The 19,910-nt window shown below is 36.3% G+C and overlaps 1 protein-coding gene and 1 long non-coding RNA gene across 10 annotated transcripts in view; one reads left to right on the forward strand and one right to left on the reverse strand.

Moving 5' to 3' along the window:
* The window catches only part of LOC148216419 (uncharacterized), an 81,306-nt gene extending 71,909 nt beyond the window's left edge, over positions 1-9,397 (reverse strand). For both annotated transcript variants that reach the window (XR_015795373.1, XR_015795374.1), the window contains exon 1: positions 9,146-9,397. This is a non-coding gene — a long non-coding RNA (uncharacterized LOC148216419). The remainder of the gene's footprint in view (positions 1-9,145) is intronic.
* Positions 1-19,910, forward strand: part of LOC112542233 (uncharacterized) — a 377,107-nt gene that overhangs the window by 67,370 nt on the left and 289,827 nt on the right. For 2 of the 8 annotated variants that reach the window (XM_088136461.1, XM_088136460.1), the window contains exon 3: positions 18,323-18,463. The exons of the other annotated variants lie outside the window; for them this stretch is intronic. In XM_088136461.1, the coding sequence (XP_087992587.1) occupies positions 18,323-18,463 (141 nt within the window). The remainder of the gene's footprint in view (positions 1-18,322; positions 18,464-19,910) is intronic. 8 annotated transcript variants of the gene reach the window in all.

Below are 19,910 nucleotides of genomic sequence, written 5' to 3' on the forward strand. Positions count from 1 at the left end.
CTCAGTTAACAACTGCCCTGTTTAGCAACCATTTGAACTTACAAAGCACTGAAAAAGTAGTTTTATGACTGGTCCTCAAACTTATGATGGTCACAGTGAACCCACGGTCACATGATTGTGATTCAGGCACTTGGAAACCAGCATATATTTATGATGTCACAGAATCCTGTGGTCACATGATCACCATTTGTGACCTTCACAGCCTGCTTCTGAAAAGCAAAGTCAGTAGGGAAGCTGGCAGTAAGTTGCAAGTTCCAGTCACATGGCATCGCACTTAATGACTGTGGGTGATTCGCTTAACAACTACAGTGGAACTGACATTGAAATTTGGGTGTGGTCATGTGATGTTTCATTTAATGACCGCATCACTTAGCAACAGAGTTGCTGGTCCCAACGGTGGACGTTAAGTGAGGACTACCTGTATATAATTCTATTTGCTTGATTTAAGCACTCCTAAATCATACTAATGTAAAATGAAGAGTTATACATGAGTGAATTTTGACTAGTTCATGTCTAAATATACTAATAATGGCATTCCAGTGAGAATGAATTCCAGATTAGCACTATACTCATTTTAAATATCTATCTTCCACAATTTACCGATGCTGAATTCCACATCCATTTAATTGTCAGAATAAGATTGCCCCTAGAACTTTTAACATCTTAGCAATTTTCATTTTAAAAGCATAAAACTTCAAAAGTGCATGGCTAGAAAGAATTTGATGGCATAAAGTTTAACCTACATAAATAAAACAGAATAATCAACATATAAGGTCAACCTATACTCTTTTGGTTTGCACTGGAAGTTGGCAGACTTCTCAGCTTCCCTTTTCTCCTGTATTTGGTTCAAGATATGTGAGTGAATAATTCATGTCAGGAAACAATGGGATCAAAATGCCTACATTCTTCTTAAGGTTCCAGAATTTCAGCCCATTGCCTTTTGTGTTGAAGCATCTACCCAAATGCATCTATCCTTTGATCAATGCATTCTAATGTGTCTCCTTCTTTTGTCTTTTGAAAATGTTCAGGCAGAAATAGTCTTCAGTTTATTTTGTAGACAGAACTATTAAAAATCCCAAGAATGTCTAAGAATCTGAAGAATCTGGGACCATTGAAAGAAACTGTTGGGAGATTCAGGAGACATAAAACTTTTTAGAACCCGACTGTATTGTCCAGGCAGGTGATATGCTTGTGCACAGAACTCAGTCTAAGAGGAACAGTGAGGATCCCATCTTTATAATATGGATAGTATTGAAGACTGTCTGTACCAGGATCAAGGCTAAATAAGCTGGGACCCTAAGAATGGAAGGTCCCAGTTCATGTAGAAACATTCCCATGAACTTATTGCCTGATCATGTCTATAGTTAAACAATGAAAAACACCTTCATATGTTATGATGACCATGAACTTGAATGACTTTAAAATTGAATGAGACATGTTTACTGAGAATAAACTTATTAGCAGCTGTCAGGCATGGGGGCTGGAGACACTGGCATGTCTATGAATATCAGCAGCTGGAAAACAACAATGAAATATGGCTATTTGGGTCAGGAGTGTGAGTTACCAGAAAAAATTGGTTGTATTACCATTGTATGGAAACCTATTTCCTTCCCTGTAATTCCCTCATGTATTTTCCATAAAACAAGTATAGATGCTGTAAAAGAAATAATAAATTTTGAAGGAGGACTTTCTTAAATACAAAACAAAACAGAAAGATAATATTTTAGTGAAAACTTCTATCTATATCTCAATGTAGCTTAATAAAAACATAGTTGGCATTCCAAATTTAGTTTACATGTGGGATTTCCTATCCCATATATACTTTGAATACATACATTTTTCATAGAAAGAGATCAGTCATCTAATTTGACATCAAAATATCAGTTTCCCTGTAATAAGATTCCAGCATGTGTCAAACTGAAAATTATTCTTGTGTCATTGGCAAGCTATATACTCTTACATATTTACCAGATCTACAGAAAAATGTACAGCTATCACTTCTATAATAGAACCCATCCACCTTGTTGATCTTTCCTTTCATCTTTTCCAGCATTATGGACTTATCAAGGGAGCAAGGCCTTTACAGATTGTATCCAAATATGATCATTCCAGCCTGATCATTTATATGTGCCTCAAGAGAGAATTCTGACTTGAGTTGTTCTATGACCCATTTATATCCTATCCTATCCTATCCTATCCTATCCTATCCTATCCTATCCTTGCCTTGCCTTGCCTTGCCTTGCCTTGCCTTGCCTTTTTGGTTATCCATTGTATTTTCAAGTCTCTTTCTATCTCTTTCAATAGACTCTGGGCTATTCTTTCTTTCCAGCTTCTTCAGAGGGTCAGAGAAAATAATACTGACGGCAGAGTTCTGATCTTTGTAGGTACAGATATGTCACAGCATCTGAATACCTTTTCCAAGGCTTTCAGGATTACTGTACCAAGTGCTAGTCTATGGCATATTTCTTGACTGCCGGTTCACCCTAAAAGGCAGAAGCTATCACCACTTCAATATTTTCATTGTCAATTCTAAGGGTAGTTGCTGTACCTGCTGTCATTAGTTTGGTCTTAATTATATCTAATCATAGTCCCATTCTTTCACCATGCTCCTGGACTTTCACTACTAGAGGTTACAGATCATTTGTATTTTCAGCTATTAGAGAAGTGTCATAAGCATAGTCAGGTTTTTAATGTTTCTTCCTACTGTTGCCTTCTCTCACTATGAAATGCTGCCTTTGCCATTGTCACTAAGGTGATCCTTCATGTCTAGCATATTCCTATATCATTGCAGCCCAATGTACTTGCCCACTTGCTTTTTCTGGGCAGCTGAGATGACCTTCATGCCTTGCATGATCCTACAGAGATTATATGCTCCTGGTATATACTTCCTGGTATATATGCTTTTCATTCATCCTTCCTAGAACCCCCCTCCCCACCTACCATGTTAGGGCAGCACAGCAGGACCTGGGGGACCTAAAGGTGATGCACCAATTTATATGGAATCAAGTGAGTGCATCCTAGGCCCAAAAGGAAATCTAACTACCCCCCACCCCCAAAAAACCCCCAACATTTGATGAAGTTTATGGGCCTTTACCCTTCATTATAAAACTTCTGATGGCAAGATCAGCATTATCTTTAGGGGGAGAAAAGCAGCAACTTTGGACAGAAAATACTTGGCTGTAAGAAGCAATGATGATGCCATAGTTGAATGATAGATTGAATGGCAGTTGAGTCAGCTTCTGTAAATGGAATATCTTGGTCTGGCCTTGCACTTTCTGCAACATATAGTCCATCCTCATCCTAGACATGAGTTAACTCCCTTTGGACAGCAACAGTGACAGCCCCTACAGGCTGCATCTTGTAGGTAGAATTGTAGCAGGGACTAGTGATACTGTGTTGCTAACCCCCACTAGAACTCAAGGATTCTACACATAATTCCCAATCAGGATTTAGTAAAGCAGGATTTTAGTAAGACAGATATCAGAAATACCCTCCCCTGCAAATAATAGAATCAGATCCCAAGGTATTCAAACTCTGTATGGCTTATCACACTTTCAGTGCCTTTTCTAAGCCATGGCACCCATCATTAAATACAATAGTCTAAACAAAATGCCACGACTGCTATGCAAAGGTCTCAAATATAATATAATGTGCTTCTAAACTTATAGTGTAATTGCATGTATTTAAGTCTGATTAATTTCAATGAGCTTACTTTTAAGTAATTGTGTAGGCTTGCAGGTTTAATGTGACAATATATTTCTATGTTATGGCATCCTGATTATTTATTCACACACACACATACACACATGCACGTGTGTGTGTGTGTGCACACACACACACACATATTTATATGCAAATGGGTACTAAAAAAAACAAATAAACTTTTCTGCATCTGAGTATGCTCTTAAAATGATTCGTAATGAGCTATTCAAAAGCTACAATTCATGAACGCTATAATGCAGGCTAAACCTGGCAGAAGAGATAGAATTGAGAAACTGTAGACAACAGTAATATATATTGCATCTGAAAGCCAATATAAAGGACACACTGCTTGAAAACAGAGTCCACAATTAAAAAATCTTGTCTTGCAATTCATAATTGAAAATGGGGGAAATAGGCAACAGAGTGTGCACTTTAATGACCATGAACCAAACACTTTGGTGTAAAGGTATCATTAAAATCAGTGACTGAATTTTGTTAGAGATGGACTTTAATTCCATACCTAGTCCAGTAAAGACAAGGGCAATTGTGTGCTATTTTCAGTTCCTCTGGGGAACTAGCTGACTTGGCCTTCTGTGGTATCATTTACCCATATGAGATTGGAATGACTGCTTAGTTTAAGAGGCACAAGCCAAATGCCTTCCATTAATCTCATTACAGAGGTGCCCATTCTTGTTATATCCTACCCAGAATGATGTCACATGACACAGTGGATACAACCTCAGCTGCCAGTTTCTTTTATGGTTCTTGGCAGCCTGTAAATGAAGCACCATTTTGCCCTTGATGCTGCCAATGTCATCCTACACTAAACAAGCTTTCCAGCAGAATCTCTATTCCTACCTTTAGCCATGGTTTTCTTTAGTTCTGTGCTAAGCAGGTCAGCTTTATTGCTCATTACTGTGGTTGGTTTTAAGTTCTTATTTAAAAACAGAATGTGAATAGAGATACAGAAAAAGAACCAATGACAGGTTGAGTACATTCACATGCATACAGTTTTAAAGTGATAGGTGAGGGATGGCTAGCTTAACATGTACTGTATATGACTGTGTTATTGCCTGCTCTGGTTGCATAATGACCCCATTTCCAGGAGATCCTACAATGTCCATGTTTGCCTGAGATGAAACCATCTGTAGATTTTGTGTCAGCAAATCCTTCCCCTCATTTCACAGTACTATTGATATCCATGGTATTGTATTTGTATCTTTCCTATTACACCTCTGTTTTGAATTCTAAAACAGGTTAGAAAGGGACATATTTTTGAAATTTTATATTAGAAAATATTTTTAGATATAAAAATGTTGAAGGCCCCAGTATTGTTCTTGGGATCACTTTCACTACATTTCAGGAAAATGTAGACAAGATCTGTTAGTCACTTACTAGAGTTCAGACTCAGGATTCAGCTAAAGATGCCTTTGTACTGCCCATAATGATTCATCTTCTCCACCCCGTTGGCTAAATGGTAGATGATGGTGATGATGATGATTTGAATTTATATGCTACCCAAATCCCAGCGATTCTAAATAGGTGCTAAAATAACAATAGTATCCTTACACAGTGAAATGCTGAAAGGAATGGCAAGGGAAAAACAATATCCCAGGTCAGTTTGGGCTCCTACTGGAATTTAGCCTGACTTAAGGTATATATCATTGCTGACATACATACACAGGAAAATATGTGTTCATAAGTCCTTTGGGGCTAAAGATCATTCCAGGTCTGAAAAAGTTGAAGAATGCTGTATCCAGCCCTGATGCCCTCCAGCTGCGATGGAATTTCCTCTCCCAGAATTCATAGCCCTTATGGACAAAAATCAGACAAGTCAGTTTACATGGGTTCAGCATATACACGCCACTGCATGGTGCATACTATGCGTGGATTTCAACCTGTTTGTGTGGCTTTAATTGTAGCACACTTTCATTGGAGAGCTTTAAAGGAGCATCACAATTGTTCTCCATGCCATTCAAGTCCTTGGGCTCTGCTAGAACAACTCCCATGTCATACACAAAGCATTCTGAAACTTCATAGGCACCAAACACCATGTTTCATTTCTGGATCTGAAACATTCTGCATTGCACTGAGCTCACAGGGAGTACTGATACTCCATCCTTCCTTGCCTGAGTTAGCAGATACCAGGGGTAGATATTGTTTAGCCAATCCATGGTGCCAGCCATTGCTCACCACAAAACTTTCAATGTTCTGTGCAAACCCATAAATGAAAAGAAGAACAAAAAGCTTTTAAAACCTTTACACTGTGGTAGTTAGCCCTGTGAAGTAGCCAGGACAGATGCAAGCCAGCAAGATGGCAAGGTTTCCTTCCCTCCCTCCTTGAATTAGAAATGCAGTTACTGGTGTCTGTGGAAGGCTAGCATACACGTAGAATAGGATGGCTTTGCTTTATTACACATCTGAAGGTGGGGTAGGAAAAAAACTGGTTCCACCAAGGTCTTAAAGCTCGGTGCTTCTTGGAATGTTGTATTCCAAGAAGCATGGTATTTTATGGATTGTTTTAGCCAGTGTCATGCAATAAGAGTGGGGGGTGTCCCACTTCTGAGTCTTGTTAAAATCATCATACCATCAGTCTATTAACATTTCTTTAAGAAATATGCTATTATACTCATGGTGGGTTCAGAACTTGTTTATTTCTGGAAGTAAATGCTTTGCCTCATTGCATTTCTAGGAGAACTAATATCTAGACAGAGAACCAACAAGGAAAGGAAAGAGATGAGAATTTGTTTAAAAAAAACAAACAATAGAAGTAAGGACCTAATACAGATATCTCACACTGTCCACACCTGGAACATAATCGTAGCCTCTGTCCTTTGTTATTTGGAGGCTAAGATTATGTTCCAGGTGTTAGGAGAATCCCAGATCAGATCTAGTAGAATTAGTAAAGAATAAGAATGGCATTGCTTTGGAATAATAGCTTATCTAGAACAACAATTCTATAAATAAAATGAATCCCCTTAATTGATAAACTTATCTGTAAAAACTGTTACATGAATAATTGAGAGAGAAAATTGCCTATCTGTTCTTTTAATTCCAAGTCTCTTTCTAATCCAGACTGTTAGAAGCACTAGAATGCACTTATCATTCAGGATAGAAATGTATTTTATAGGGAAAGCAGTGTATTAAAAATGTGATTTCATTTTCTTTTTTTTTTAAAAAAAGAAGAAAGATGTGAAACTGAAGTGAACCAGGAATAGACTGATCATTTCTATTGCAAATAGGCATATAGATTTAGTTTGACATTTATTTTTCATTCCAATTTCCTGTAATGCAATTTTAAGCTGAATAAGAAAATTAATGGAGTTATGACTTGGTTCCTGCAATATTTGATACATATGGTATTTCTTTTTTGTGAAAATGCTTTCATCAATGTTATACAGGTGTTTTTTTTTTTCCTGAGCATTAAACTTGTACACACTCTATCAGCTCAAGGCTCAAGCTTCAGTTAAAAAGAAATGTAGAAAAGACCCTTCTGAGGCTTTAGCTATGAGTTATATGAGTTGTGCATAGCTAATTTCATAACTGCTGTCTATGTAGGCTTTTTTTCTGACTACACTTCATACCATACCAGCTTGGACTTGCACTCACAGGACAGAAAGAGTATATGGGTGAGTTCCTTTGGGGAGGGGGAGAACTCTCACAATCACCTCATCCCCATTTTTCCCTCCCAGAAGTCAACTGGTTCCAGAAATTGCCCTCCCCTCTCAGTTGTTAGAAAAATATTTTTTAAGCCAGCCTACTAAATAATTTTCAATGCTTGTTCTTGCTTAACATTTTATGTTGGTTTATTGAGAGCTTTTATGTCTTTATTTCAATTTTATTTTTTATGCAGTTGCTTATAAGGAAAGCAATACAAGAATATTAATGGCAGCATTACTCTCCCACAGTGTTTTGTGCTATATTGAACATTACAATTGATGGACTATTAATGCCGTTTGGTGGAAGATGCTCAATATCTAATTTATGCCATGTACACCTATAAACTACAACATAATAGTCTGGTTGGATTTCAATTTTAAAGCCTCATAAGTTTATGATATTATCTTAGGGTGGTCCAGCAGTTTGGAACCTATACAAAACAGTGCTTAGTAAACTAACACCAAATTAATAAAATTTTAGCACTAAAAAGGTGGAGTCTTTGGGGTTCTCTGAGCTTGGTTCTTTTCTTGCAAACGTTTCATTACCCGGCGAGGTAACATCTTCAGTGCTAGAGTGGGATGGAGTTTGCTCTCTATTTATCTGCTGTGGCCTGCCTTGCCCATGCTGGTGGGGGTGGGGTTTTTGTTTTGCTCCTCTGGTAGTTCCTTGATTAGCATAGTAGTGAAGATGTTACCTAGCTGGGTAATGAAATGTTTGCAAGAAAAGAACCAAGCTCAGAGAACCCCAAGGACTCCACAGTTCAACCCTGAGCTACACATATTCGCCTCTATTGGCACGAAAAAGGGTTCCCCAGCATGCCACTGGGCAAGAAATAAGCAACCTAATTTAGATTGTCACAAAGAAGCAAACAATGTCTGTGGGATTCTTATTCAAAGGGTTCACTAGTCCATAACCATTGCATAATATCCCTGTTTGGATGATACCCTCATCATTTATAGAGCTGAACCCATTGGAGCAGTCACCAGCATTTACATTAATGAGCAGTCAATCATCCATAGCAATAGAATAATTACTGGTGGGTGATACATATGAAGGCTTCCATGTGAGCTGTAGCAATGTGCTGTCATATTCGACAAGGATCCTTGTGCAAACAGCAATAGAAAGTAGGATTTCATGGACCATTAGCAGTATCACTTAGAGAGAAAAGTTAAGTTTGACATTACTTGTATGTTTAGATCAATACATGAACTGGACTAACCTGTTAATGTATTTAAATAACACCTCTCATCCAGAAACACTTATTTTGATACATATAAGATGTTAACTGCTACATCAAAGAATTGGAGTTATGCAAAATATTGTGAGTAATTTAATTTTACTCTATGTATTAATCTGAGAGGTTCAGACTAGATGATTCTACGTGGAAATTCAGAAAGGTTGAATTTTACAAGCATCCCTATCTGAGGCTACATTAATTTAATGTTTGTGAGAAAATGTTCTTAGGAAGGATGTTTCTAGTGATGCAACTGCATCATAGAGTCCACAGTTCCAGCCTGGTTAAACTCTGAATCCATTGCAAAAACATTTTCATCAGTGGCCTGCAACTGGACATAAATCAATATCCATTCAGTTTCTGTATTGATACAAAGCATCACATAGAGAGCAAATTAGAAATAGTCAGGTAGGTATAAGAAGGTTCCTATACTGAAGTCAGATCAAATCTTGTCCAAAGTTCAAATGACAACAGCTGTCAGTTTTGGGCCTGACACGTCACATTATTTCGTTCAATTTAAGAATGTTCAGGTTGTAATATTTAACTCACCCAAGATTTTCTGCTGGTCACAAGTGAAACTCTGCAGATGTTTTGTTCTGCTGCTTGCTGGTTAATGCCAAAGGCAACTGTTCTATGAGCACATGGACAGAAGTTGCCAAATTATGCATATAATCCCTTTCCATATATCGCTGGAAATTTTCCCGAATGAATGTGTGCTTGTAGAGTCATCAAGAATACATTTCTACTGGTTGTCATCTCCTGGCATTGGACTGACATCCTGCGGTTGCTTGTTGGCCACTACTCTTAGAATTCACCCAGTGCAATGAGCCATTGCATATTACTTGGCTCTTGTTTACAATAGCATCTGATACAAAATGTCACATGTCATATCTGGCAGGCAGAAGTCAACTAGATAACAGTCACTCTTCAAAAGAATGTTGCATACATTTGGGAAGCATGGCTGGCTACTCTTAATTAAAAGCAACCAACCAGGTGCCATTACTTTTTTTTTTTTTTTCCTTGATAAGTGCTAGAGAGCAAGCAAGCTTCTTCTCATGACAGATTTTTCATGCTTCACTAAATGGAATTAAAAACTCAAAAGTTTATAGCGCCCTCAGCTGCTGTCCTCTAGAAAATAGTAGGTATCTCACAAGGCTAAACAAGGCCAACCCCTCAAACAGTTTCAAGCTGAATTCTGAAATACTTTTCAATGCTAAATTCCTAAATTCTCAAGCTCCTTCTTTTGACATAAATTTTAGCATTTTTCATTGCCACTGACTTGCATCAATATTAGCACTTTTCATTACCATCCACTAACAATAGCTTTTTTTTAAAACTAGCAATAAGATCTCATCATCTGCTTTTTTCATAATTAATATGATAATCCTGTAGGTTCCTTCATGTTGTTAGAAGCTCTACTCACAAGATCAACAGTAGTCATTGAAAAAGTATTTTTGAATTTTAAAATTGTTTGGAAAACCTCACTAGTGTCTCAAAATTATAACTTGTGGAGCATAGATAAATCTATTCTAAATTTAACCTAGGCTGGTCTGTTGTAGAAAATCTTTCAAGCAGTAGGAAAGAATTGTATTTTAAAATATGAGTTTAATGTAATGTGTATTTTGACATGAAGAAAACTGTGAATTCCTTGTGATTTGCCACTTCCACGTCCTTCATCAATCCTTTCAGTTATTGCATCTCATTTCTTGCAATGAAATGAAAAAAGTCCTCATCTTTTGCCTGTTATTTCTTTCTCTAAGAGCAAAACAATTTAATCTGGAACTGATCTCCCTTTCTAATGAATTTTATATATAATAAGCTCTAATACATCTTCCTTCCTGGGTTTTTTTTTGGCCACTAATTCTGCTTATATTAATTGTTATAAATATTGTTATTCAGTTTGAAATGCAGTAACAGATTTAAAAAAAAAAAAACCCAACACATTTGTAATAGCCACAATAGAAGGGGAAAATTCTTTCCAAACATGTAATTACTCTCTCTCTCTCTCTCTCGCTGATAACTGAACTATGAAGCTGTTTACTCAAATTAAACTCTTGTTGCTTGTAAAACTCAAGTTTAACTATGGTTTTCTTCAGAAGAAAAAGCATAAGAGTAATTAGAAATATAGTGTGAATGAGTATGATGCAATAACTGGATTAATTTTCTATTTTTTTAGTGTTACTTTCACTGTAGTTCTCCAGTGGTGTGTTTGGAAAGGCCAATATCTCCTCAAGTTCACATCTGATAGACAGGTATTTGGTCTACATAGAGGAGGAAGAAAGTTCACCATCTCATTGGAATGAATGTTCTGAGATGGTAATGAGTCATGTAGTCACATTTTTTAAATTGCCAGGGATGAAGGAATGGAGATCCACTTTAATTCTTGCAAGTAGACCTGCTCTGAGGATCAGTATTAATGTGTGTCAAGTCCTGCAGAGGGTGAAAGTGTGTCAATGTAAGATACAGATTTCTTTTTCTTTCTTTTTTTAAATAATTATTAGAACTTTAATGCCCAAATGCATGTGAAAATCACAGTAGAGGAATAAAGACCCAAGGGTACACTCACCTCCAATATGATGATTATTTCAACACAATAATAATTATTATACAACAATCATTGCATTCTATTATTACTAAAATGGTACACAATATGTCATCATAAACAACATCTAAAAACTTTTGCAAGTTAACAAAGTATCAGTGATGTTTAATTAGCATGAATACTTACTGAAAGATACCTTGTCCTCCCAAATGCCCAAATTTATGATGGGGCATCATATTTTTATTGCCATTAATATTGAAATAAATTCTACAAATAAATATCCTGAGCCAAAAACAGAATGAAGTTGTTTTATAAAATTGTATTTCTGTGTGACAAAATATCATTTTTTTTTCTTTTTAACCTTTTCAAAATGTAGAGCTTATTCAAAATGTAGAGCTTATACTCCATAGGGGACAACTGACTTTGTGAAAATTAATACAAGAAAAGGAAGGAGAGGGAGAAAAAGTTTCATCAAACTCAGTCTCAAAGATCTACAAACTGAAGTGCTAAAGTTTTATTTAGCATATCTGTAGAAACAATTACTGATAATTCTAGAGATTTGAAGCTGTGTTTGTGTACAGAATCATGCAAGCCCAAATTCCTTTATTTATTTATGCTTTTAAAAGCATGATAAAATCTAGATTTGACCATTAAAATTGTGTATGTCCAATGTGGCTCTTACTATATAATTGTATTTAGTTAGGGAAGTAGAAGTATTCCTTCATTGTATAAGTGCTTAGAAATAAGGTAGAAACCCAAAAAAGGAATGTGTGTCTGTATGTGTGTGTGTGTGTGTGTGTGTGTATTCTGAATTAAAGTAAAAAGTAAGATTGAAGGGTAATTTGCTTTGATGAAGAATGAGATGCTGCATTTAAGACTTTTGTAAAATATACAAAATAGCATGTAAGTTAAATTATGAATTAAAATTGTTCAGATTTGGTTATGCTCAAAATGTAAAATAGTTTCAGAATTTAAATTGTGCTTGGCATCTACCAAATTTATTTCATTTTTCTTGTACAAATTATTCCATATATATGTTCCTCTTAAAAATTCTATGGCAGGAATTTACGTACCGTAGATCTTTCCTTTAATTTTGTTTGACATTATTTCTGTACTTGTCTTGTGAGATGTCTTAACAACATTTAGCTTGTACAGGAATTGTCAGATTAAAAGTTAATGCCAAAAGTTCAAAGATTAACAATACCTTTTTATTATGAAAGTAGGTATAAAGCTAGTAAAATGTAATAAATAATTTTAGAATAATCAAAATTTTGAATCCACATGTGTCAATCATAAAACAAAGTTCTTTTGCAGGAAAAAGGAAAATGAAGACTTTGGGTTAATACCTTTTGCCCATATACTTATGTCATAAATGCTTCTATCAGTGGTCAAGACTTAAATCTATGCACCAAATTAATTTAGCTGATACTGTTACAATATTTGCAATTTACATTTAAAATCTGATTAGACTGCCATATGAATTTTCTGGGTAGAAAATTTCCAGCAGTTTACTTAGCATGTGGAACCTTAAAAATTCAGAGTTACATATTTCTTTATGAATGTAAGTCTATCTATCTTTTTGGCGCTCTCATTCTATGGCACTGTTTTTAGGGATAAATTATTCTGAGACTGTCAAGCTCTTAATATAAATCCAGATAAAGGAAGAAGAGACAGTATAATACTGAATTATTAATTCTGGTGAGCTTTTTCATTATGTTACTAGGAAGATTGTGCAAGTGTGCATGGAAATGTAGCCTAGGGATGACTTTTGCATACTGAACAGATTTATCTTTATTGTTTGACTGAAACTTGAAAGGATTGGATTCAGACTAAGGTACAGTCAAATGAGACATTAAATGTGTCTTTGAATTTTATATGAACTTTTAAAAATGGAAATAGTAGCTGCCAGAAACAATTATGAGGATCACAGCCGTTATTCTCTTTCTAGACCTGTTACAGATTTTTGTGGGGTTGGTGGTGGGGGAACCAAAACAATCCATGGGTCTTCTAAAAGGACATTTCCCTTCCTGTCCAAAAGACAGGAGCTGCAAAACAATGATATTGCTCAGGACTGTACCTCTGAATGAAAATATTAGTCCTCTCTTTTCCATGCCTGCTGCAGCTGTGATAATTGTCACTCCTACCCCAGCAGTTCATGGTTGTATGAAGAAAAAAAAAGTGTTACTTCTGAAATGCAAAGTCAAATTCAGTGCTATGGCTAGTATGGCCAGCATTGCTACCCTATTTCTGACTGAACTCAACAGCCTTAAGTCACCACAAGTCCGTGGAATCAAAGTGCATCTCAGTTCATCTGGATATGGTCCTATGCTTCTATTTTCCTAAGCCTTGTGCTGCCAGTCAGTTCTGTGGCTAGCAATGGCTGTGTCGAATCTTGCCTGGATAGTCATAGTATCTATTCTTTCCAGGTTTGACACACAACCACCGACCTGTAGATGTTTGCTTTCTGATGTTGTTTCCCCTAATGCCTAGTAATGCTAATTAGGACCACTTCTTTCGTGTTAGTAATGAGGGGAAGATGCAATTCTTTTCAGTGATTTATTTTTAGGCTATGAAGTCATAGGAGCTGTGCTGTTTGAAGAGCCAGAAAGAACATTTTGTCTAGTTAAGAGATAACTCTTTTTTCCCAGTTCGTGTATAGCCAGCCGACTGATGATGAACCCCAGACATTTAATTAATGGTGTCTGAGGATGGATCAAGTTAGTATTTTTCAAAGACTCATCATTTAAGATAGTGGAAACCCTCCCTTTTTCAGAGAATTATTTTAAAAAAAGAATAAAAATGAAACAAATAATTTGGAGGAAAAAGTACTTCTGACCAAAGAACTAAATGTCATATTGAGCTATTGTTAGACGTTTGAATTCACAGGAGTTCTGAGTATACAGTATGCAGTGATAGAAGAATACTATGGTAATTAAGGAGCAGAAAGTCCCATTAAACATTTCAGTGATGAAGTAGCCTTATTTTTTTAAACAGAATATATTATTAATAAATAAATACATCTCCTGAGTGGAATTTTGAATCCATTGTCAGACCCATAATTTCAGATAAAACTCAGTTTCTCTCTTGGTGTCAAATAGAATATTTATCCTGTTCCAAAGGCCATCCTATCTTAGTAAAGCTTTACTTTCAAAAAGTTGTTAATACACTCCCATGCATATTCTTAGAGATTTGGCTATAAAAGTCTATTTCCATTTCGGAATAATGTTTTCAGAGGTAATTTCTTATTATCCCTTCAATAAACCCTATCAACACATTCAGGAATGGAGATCATAAAAGAATTGCAGAGTACAGAATAGTGCAAACAATGCACAGATTAACAGTCATTTTCTCAAGTTTTTATCTAGGCTATACAAATCATAAAGGTCTTAATTGAGATCAAGGTATCTCAACCAGAACAGCATACAAATCTTGTAGAATGAGAACAAGTGCTTCCTTGGGAGGGAAAAAAAAAGTTATTACATAAACATAAAAAAGCCACTTTCTCTAGGTTTCACAATTTGGAAAAACCTAATTGGCATTAGTGAGACTAATATGTTGTTAATAATAATGATGCTATGAGCCCTACTTTAGAAATCCTATGAGCTTCCTTAAACATCTCAGGATTTCTTCATACATTGTCTTGGATAAGGAAGCTCTATATTAATTCTGAATTTTGGGTGAAGCAGAATCTGGATTTGTTCTCAGTGCATGCAACCCTTTCTCAACTGTACAATTTAAGTGAGTTTGAAGATCAATCTAGGCAAAACTACAGAAAGAAATGGTGAATGATTAAGCCTTGCCGTTGTCAGGCCCAGCCCAAGAACGACAATGAGGCAGTCCAGTCCAGTATAGTTCCTTTATTAGCTTGCACCGTATAGACAGAATCTTGCCAGACTATGCTAAAGCAACCAGTGGATATACCCCGTGAGACTCTAGGGAGGAGCTAGTCTCATCCTCTTCATCTTCCCACAGTTCTGTTGCAGGCTGAGAAAGCACTTGCTCTGGAATGTCCCCCCTGCCTCACGATAATCTTGATCCTCCATTCCAGTATCCTCCTCGCATATGCCTTCCATTACAGCCATGTTCAGTATAATTCATTTTCCAACTGACCCAAAATGGAAAGGATCCATTTTGGGTCAAATGTTTTAAAAACAGAAATGTTGATTCCCACCGCCCCAATCCAAAGTAGGGCCATCCATGAATCGTAGGCTGTATGCTGTCCCAACACAATTTAAGAAAATTCAGCAAACAATGTTAACTCTTAACAAAGGAAATAGAAAAAAAAATGTAGGCTAATCTTGTTTTGTTTAAAACAAACCCCCATATGAAAAAAGCCATTAATAGTAGTCCTGTGCCAAGAGGGCCTCCGAAAAGCATAGTGTATTATACTGCAAATACTGTCTTGTTGATGCAAGAAAATAAGTTACTGTCCCATGTCTGTATCTGGTAATGGGACTTTGAGAAAAGCAACGTTTGAAGTGGGCCATGGGTAAAAAAAGGTTGAAAAACAGTACTCTAACAGTCCTGCCATCAGGTCATCATACAGAGTTTTGCAAAACAACTATTCTCATCCTAATTAGAGTATGGAAAAACATAGACATAACTCTAAAGTTAATAGAACTTTTAATTATTAATATTAAAATAATATAATTTAAATTGTTACTATAGCATTATGTATTATTAAGTAATGCAATATTAATTATTTTGTTAATTTCTTGGGAACTATAAAATGATCCAGGTAGATTTTTCCATAAATGGAATTTCATTTGGAATTATTGGGGGAAAAAAATCTGCAGTTTTGTTTAGGCGATTCCACAACTTTTGTAGTTTTATAAATTTATAAAGTCATTTACTGACAATTAAATTTTATAATTTTTATTTATTTATTTATATAATTTATATAATTTTATAACTCAGATAATATTTTTCTGAAATTTTGTTTGGCTACCTTAAATTTGTTCAAGTCTAACAGGTGATAAGCAACCTTATCCCCACTTCCCCCCTCCCCCCCAAATTTCCATTGGAACTGTAACTGATAGAAAATGAAGTCAGGTAAAAAGTAAAAAGACTGTCAAGAAAACTGAATTGTCATTACACTTTAAAGCACCAAACCCATTTTCATGCACACTGTATATCTTAAACTGCACAATCTGTTTCTAGTCAATATTCATGCAAATCCTAAATTCATGGTCTCACTCCAACTAGGAAGTGACCAAAGCATGAGTAGCTGTGAGCAAGGCCTCCTGTTCCAGAAATGGGCACAATTGGCACACCATATAGAGTTGGGCAAAGTCCCCCTGGCCATGGCTGCCAACTGCTCTTCTAGCAGGAACCACAAGCCCAGGAGGATCCCCAGAGGTACTACTTCTGTCTGGGGGAGTGCTACCCCATCCAGAGTCAAAGATGTCCTTTCTTTTGACCTTGGGGGGCCAAATCCACAACCACTTGAACTTGCTAGGGTTGAGTCACAGCCAGTTTCTTCCCATTCAGACCCTGACAGCCTCCAGGCACTGAGCAAGCCCCTGAAAAGCAATACCTCCCTGGCATGGAAAAGAGTTGTAGAACTGGGAATCATCAGGGTACTGATGATACTGAATCCCATGGCACCAAATGACCTTACCCAGTTGTCTTGGGAAATCTGTGCCAGTTAGTAGAAACAATATTATTTTATAAAACAAAAGTATCTTATAAGCTCAACTTCAGAAACTTCAGGCCAGCATAAGGGGTGATTGCCAATGTTAGATACAATTAAAAAGCTGAAATCCATGGAGGCTATAGATCTTCCATGGTCAGGTAGAAATAAAACTGAGCCTTGCTTAATAAATGGTCTTTTTAACTAATCTGACTGCTGCCTGATTTCTCTCTCTAGTAATCTGATTTTTTTTCTGAATTATTTTTTGACCAGACTAGGATACTGCTTGTTTATTAGATGATAGCTAGAGGAAACTTCTCCAACCTAAAAATGTTGGACTTGGGCTACATTCCCAGAATTCTCAGCAAGGCTAACAAAGGTTAGGAATTCTAAGTGTTGTAGATAAATAGTTTGGAGGGCATAAGATCAGGAAGGCTGGGAGAGAGGATCTGGAACTCTAGGCTGACCTTTTATTCAAAGAAACTCTAAAAGGTTTTTAGTTATGATGTATTTCATTTTCTTATTCTTTGCATTTGTTTCTTCTTATTTATGAACTCACGGCTAAAGAAGGTAGTGCAGAATAAACTGAAATCTTCAAGATTCTGCTTCTAACTTCAAAGCAATGTCTTCAGGCTGCACTGATCTTTCTTCCTCCCCCAAAGGAAAAGATGCCTTGGACTGCATTTAGTTAAATTCATCTGTGCCTGGATTTTTGATGACTAAAAATGCATTTCAATGAATGCTATCAAACTTATAACAACATGCTTAATCAAGTCTTAAAGTTTATTGGGCAATGCATTTCTTTTCCGTCATCTCAAGAATGGCTGGGGAGGCAAACAAAGGATTTTATTTATTTGTGTGGAGGAGGAATTGTTTAAGAATGGATTCTCATCTCTAAAGGAATTATCAGCCTGAGCACAAAGATTCCAGTATTGGCTCCTCAATCCTCAAGAGAAAGACAGGCAGAAGAAATGGTCCTCCCACCAAGTTTGTGTGGTGAATATCAAAGAGGATTAATCATGGGAATACCAGTAATAAAAGCTGCTGTAGATATGAGGGAACAGCTCTCATATAGTTGAGTGGATATGTAATAAATGATGCACCATTTCAGGACACACACACTCACAGTTAGGAAAGACATCTGTAAGTAAATATTTAGAGGAACCATTTTTGGTAAGCTAGGAATGTTTCTGAAGCTTCATTTGTCATATCCATTTTGATAAACTGCTGTTCAGCAGAATATAAACTCCAATGCTCATAAAGATCATTGTGTCAGATCCTTAGTTAGTTTTAAAATGACATATTCAGGTAGACATGATGCTGAAGAAGGTTGGAGTAAACTAATTCAGTTTCTATTCATTTCCTTTCATTATTATTTTGACTCATTGGGCTGTTGACAATTTCATGAAGAATGACAAATTCAAGTTCTATATGCCTTCGAGTGTTGAGATAGATGCAGTTTTTTTCAATATTCGAAGATTGCCTAATACAGATCTTTTAATCCATGAATATGAATCAAACAACCCCCCCCCCTTTTTTTTTTCTTTCAAAGCATTTTTTCCAGTGGTTTCAGTAGGCAGATGAACAACAGGCATCGAGTGAGCAGTTGTACTATGTTGGGGAAAAACAACAACAAAACGATTAACCTTTTCCAGCCTATGGAAGGGGAAAAACCTAAAACCCCTAAGACTCGGTGAGTTGAACTTTATTTCAGATGTGTTGTCAAGGACAAATAGTTATGAGCTCTGAAAGTAGGCATACAATATTTAGGCTACAAAACAAACAAACAAACAAAAAACAGGGATGGTGGCAAACAGATACTAAAAATTCTAACTCTAGTAGTCATCCAATAGGCAGCCAAAATACATCATGCCTATTAAAAATACATGAATGCAACATCTCAGACAACAAACCAAATAACATTAAGAGAGGAAAATAAAATTACAACTGTAATTCCAAGGTTTGAGGTAGGAATGTAATAATCTTATGTCATTAACATATCTTTTGGACTTCTAAAACCCAGGTATCAGATTCTGTCCTTAAAGGAGTATAAAACAAATATCCACTGAGAGATAATTAAAGCTTCAGTGTTTACCTATCCAAATATTAGCTATCCCATTTGAGAATAAAGTCTGTACTGATACTTACATGAAAGCATGCTTAACCAGAAATAGAAGTCTTCCTGATAAATGTATGTTAACCCTTAAATGTGCCTAAATGCTATTTATTCTGACCATGTGGTGATTTATTATTTTTTCTCATGTATTATCATTATTCTTAGCATGCATTTCCTTTATTTGTTGACCTTATCAACACATCCAGAAGACACATCCCCATTTTATCAGTATCAGCCAAGGCCAGCTTCAAAGAGAAGCAAGAAAGGCCATGTAGAAGACAGGTTCAAGGATCTCATAGAACAGCCAATTACACCTCAAGTAGCAAAGAATATTGAAAGTCAAAGTGAAGTTAATAGCTTCTCTTCTGGAGAGGAGACTGAACTTGCATAAGACACTGGATGTCATATTCTGATTGTAAATAGAGGTCAGATGGACTGATCATACATATACTTGAAAGTAAATCTCACTGAACCGTATATGATTATTTAACGTAAGGCTAATCTGCAATTTGTTGATTTTCTTCCCCTTTCTTCCTTATAGTTAAATTCCATCTTCAGGGATTTTGGAAAAGAACATCTAGGGAAGGGCCCCAGTGTCCCCACTGAATGTGTTATTTTCTTGTAGCCTTCTCCATCCACACAGGGAGGTTGGGCATGAAGGATAAGGCCTCAAAGAGTCACTCTGTGTCTCATCTATGCATGCAATTTTAAAAGATTTGAAAAGGACTTGATTCTTTCTTGAATCCAAATTAAGGGCAAATTCCATGGTTATAAAGCAGGAACAGATGCTGCTGCTGCTGCTTCCTCTTCTTCCACAATATGCCTGCAAATATTGTGGTGGAGAAAATAAATCTAACAAATAAAATAGAGACTGCACCCTTCCCCTCATCCCTGTCTTTTGGATATGATCAAGGTCAAACCCACATCATCTCTTTGCCTAATCCCATCAGACCCAAATTAACCCTCCCTGCCCCAGACAAATCTCCCCTGCAATCCCATCAAACCAAAGAATATAAGCCTCCTC

This window comes from Python bivittatus, unplaced genomic scaffold (assembly GCF_059951505.1).
Source record: "Python bivittatus isolate LINGU-HERP-01145 unplaced genomic scaffold, Pbiv_v1 ctg000060_np1212, whole genome shotgun sequence".
Lineage (NCBI taxonomy): Eukaryota > Metazoa > Chordata > Lepidosauria > Squamata > Pythonidae > Python > Python bivittatus.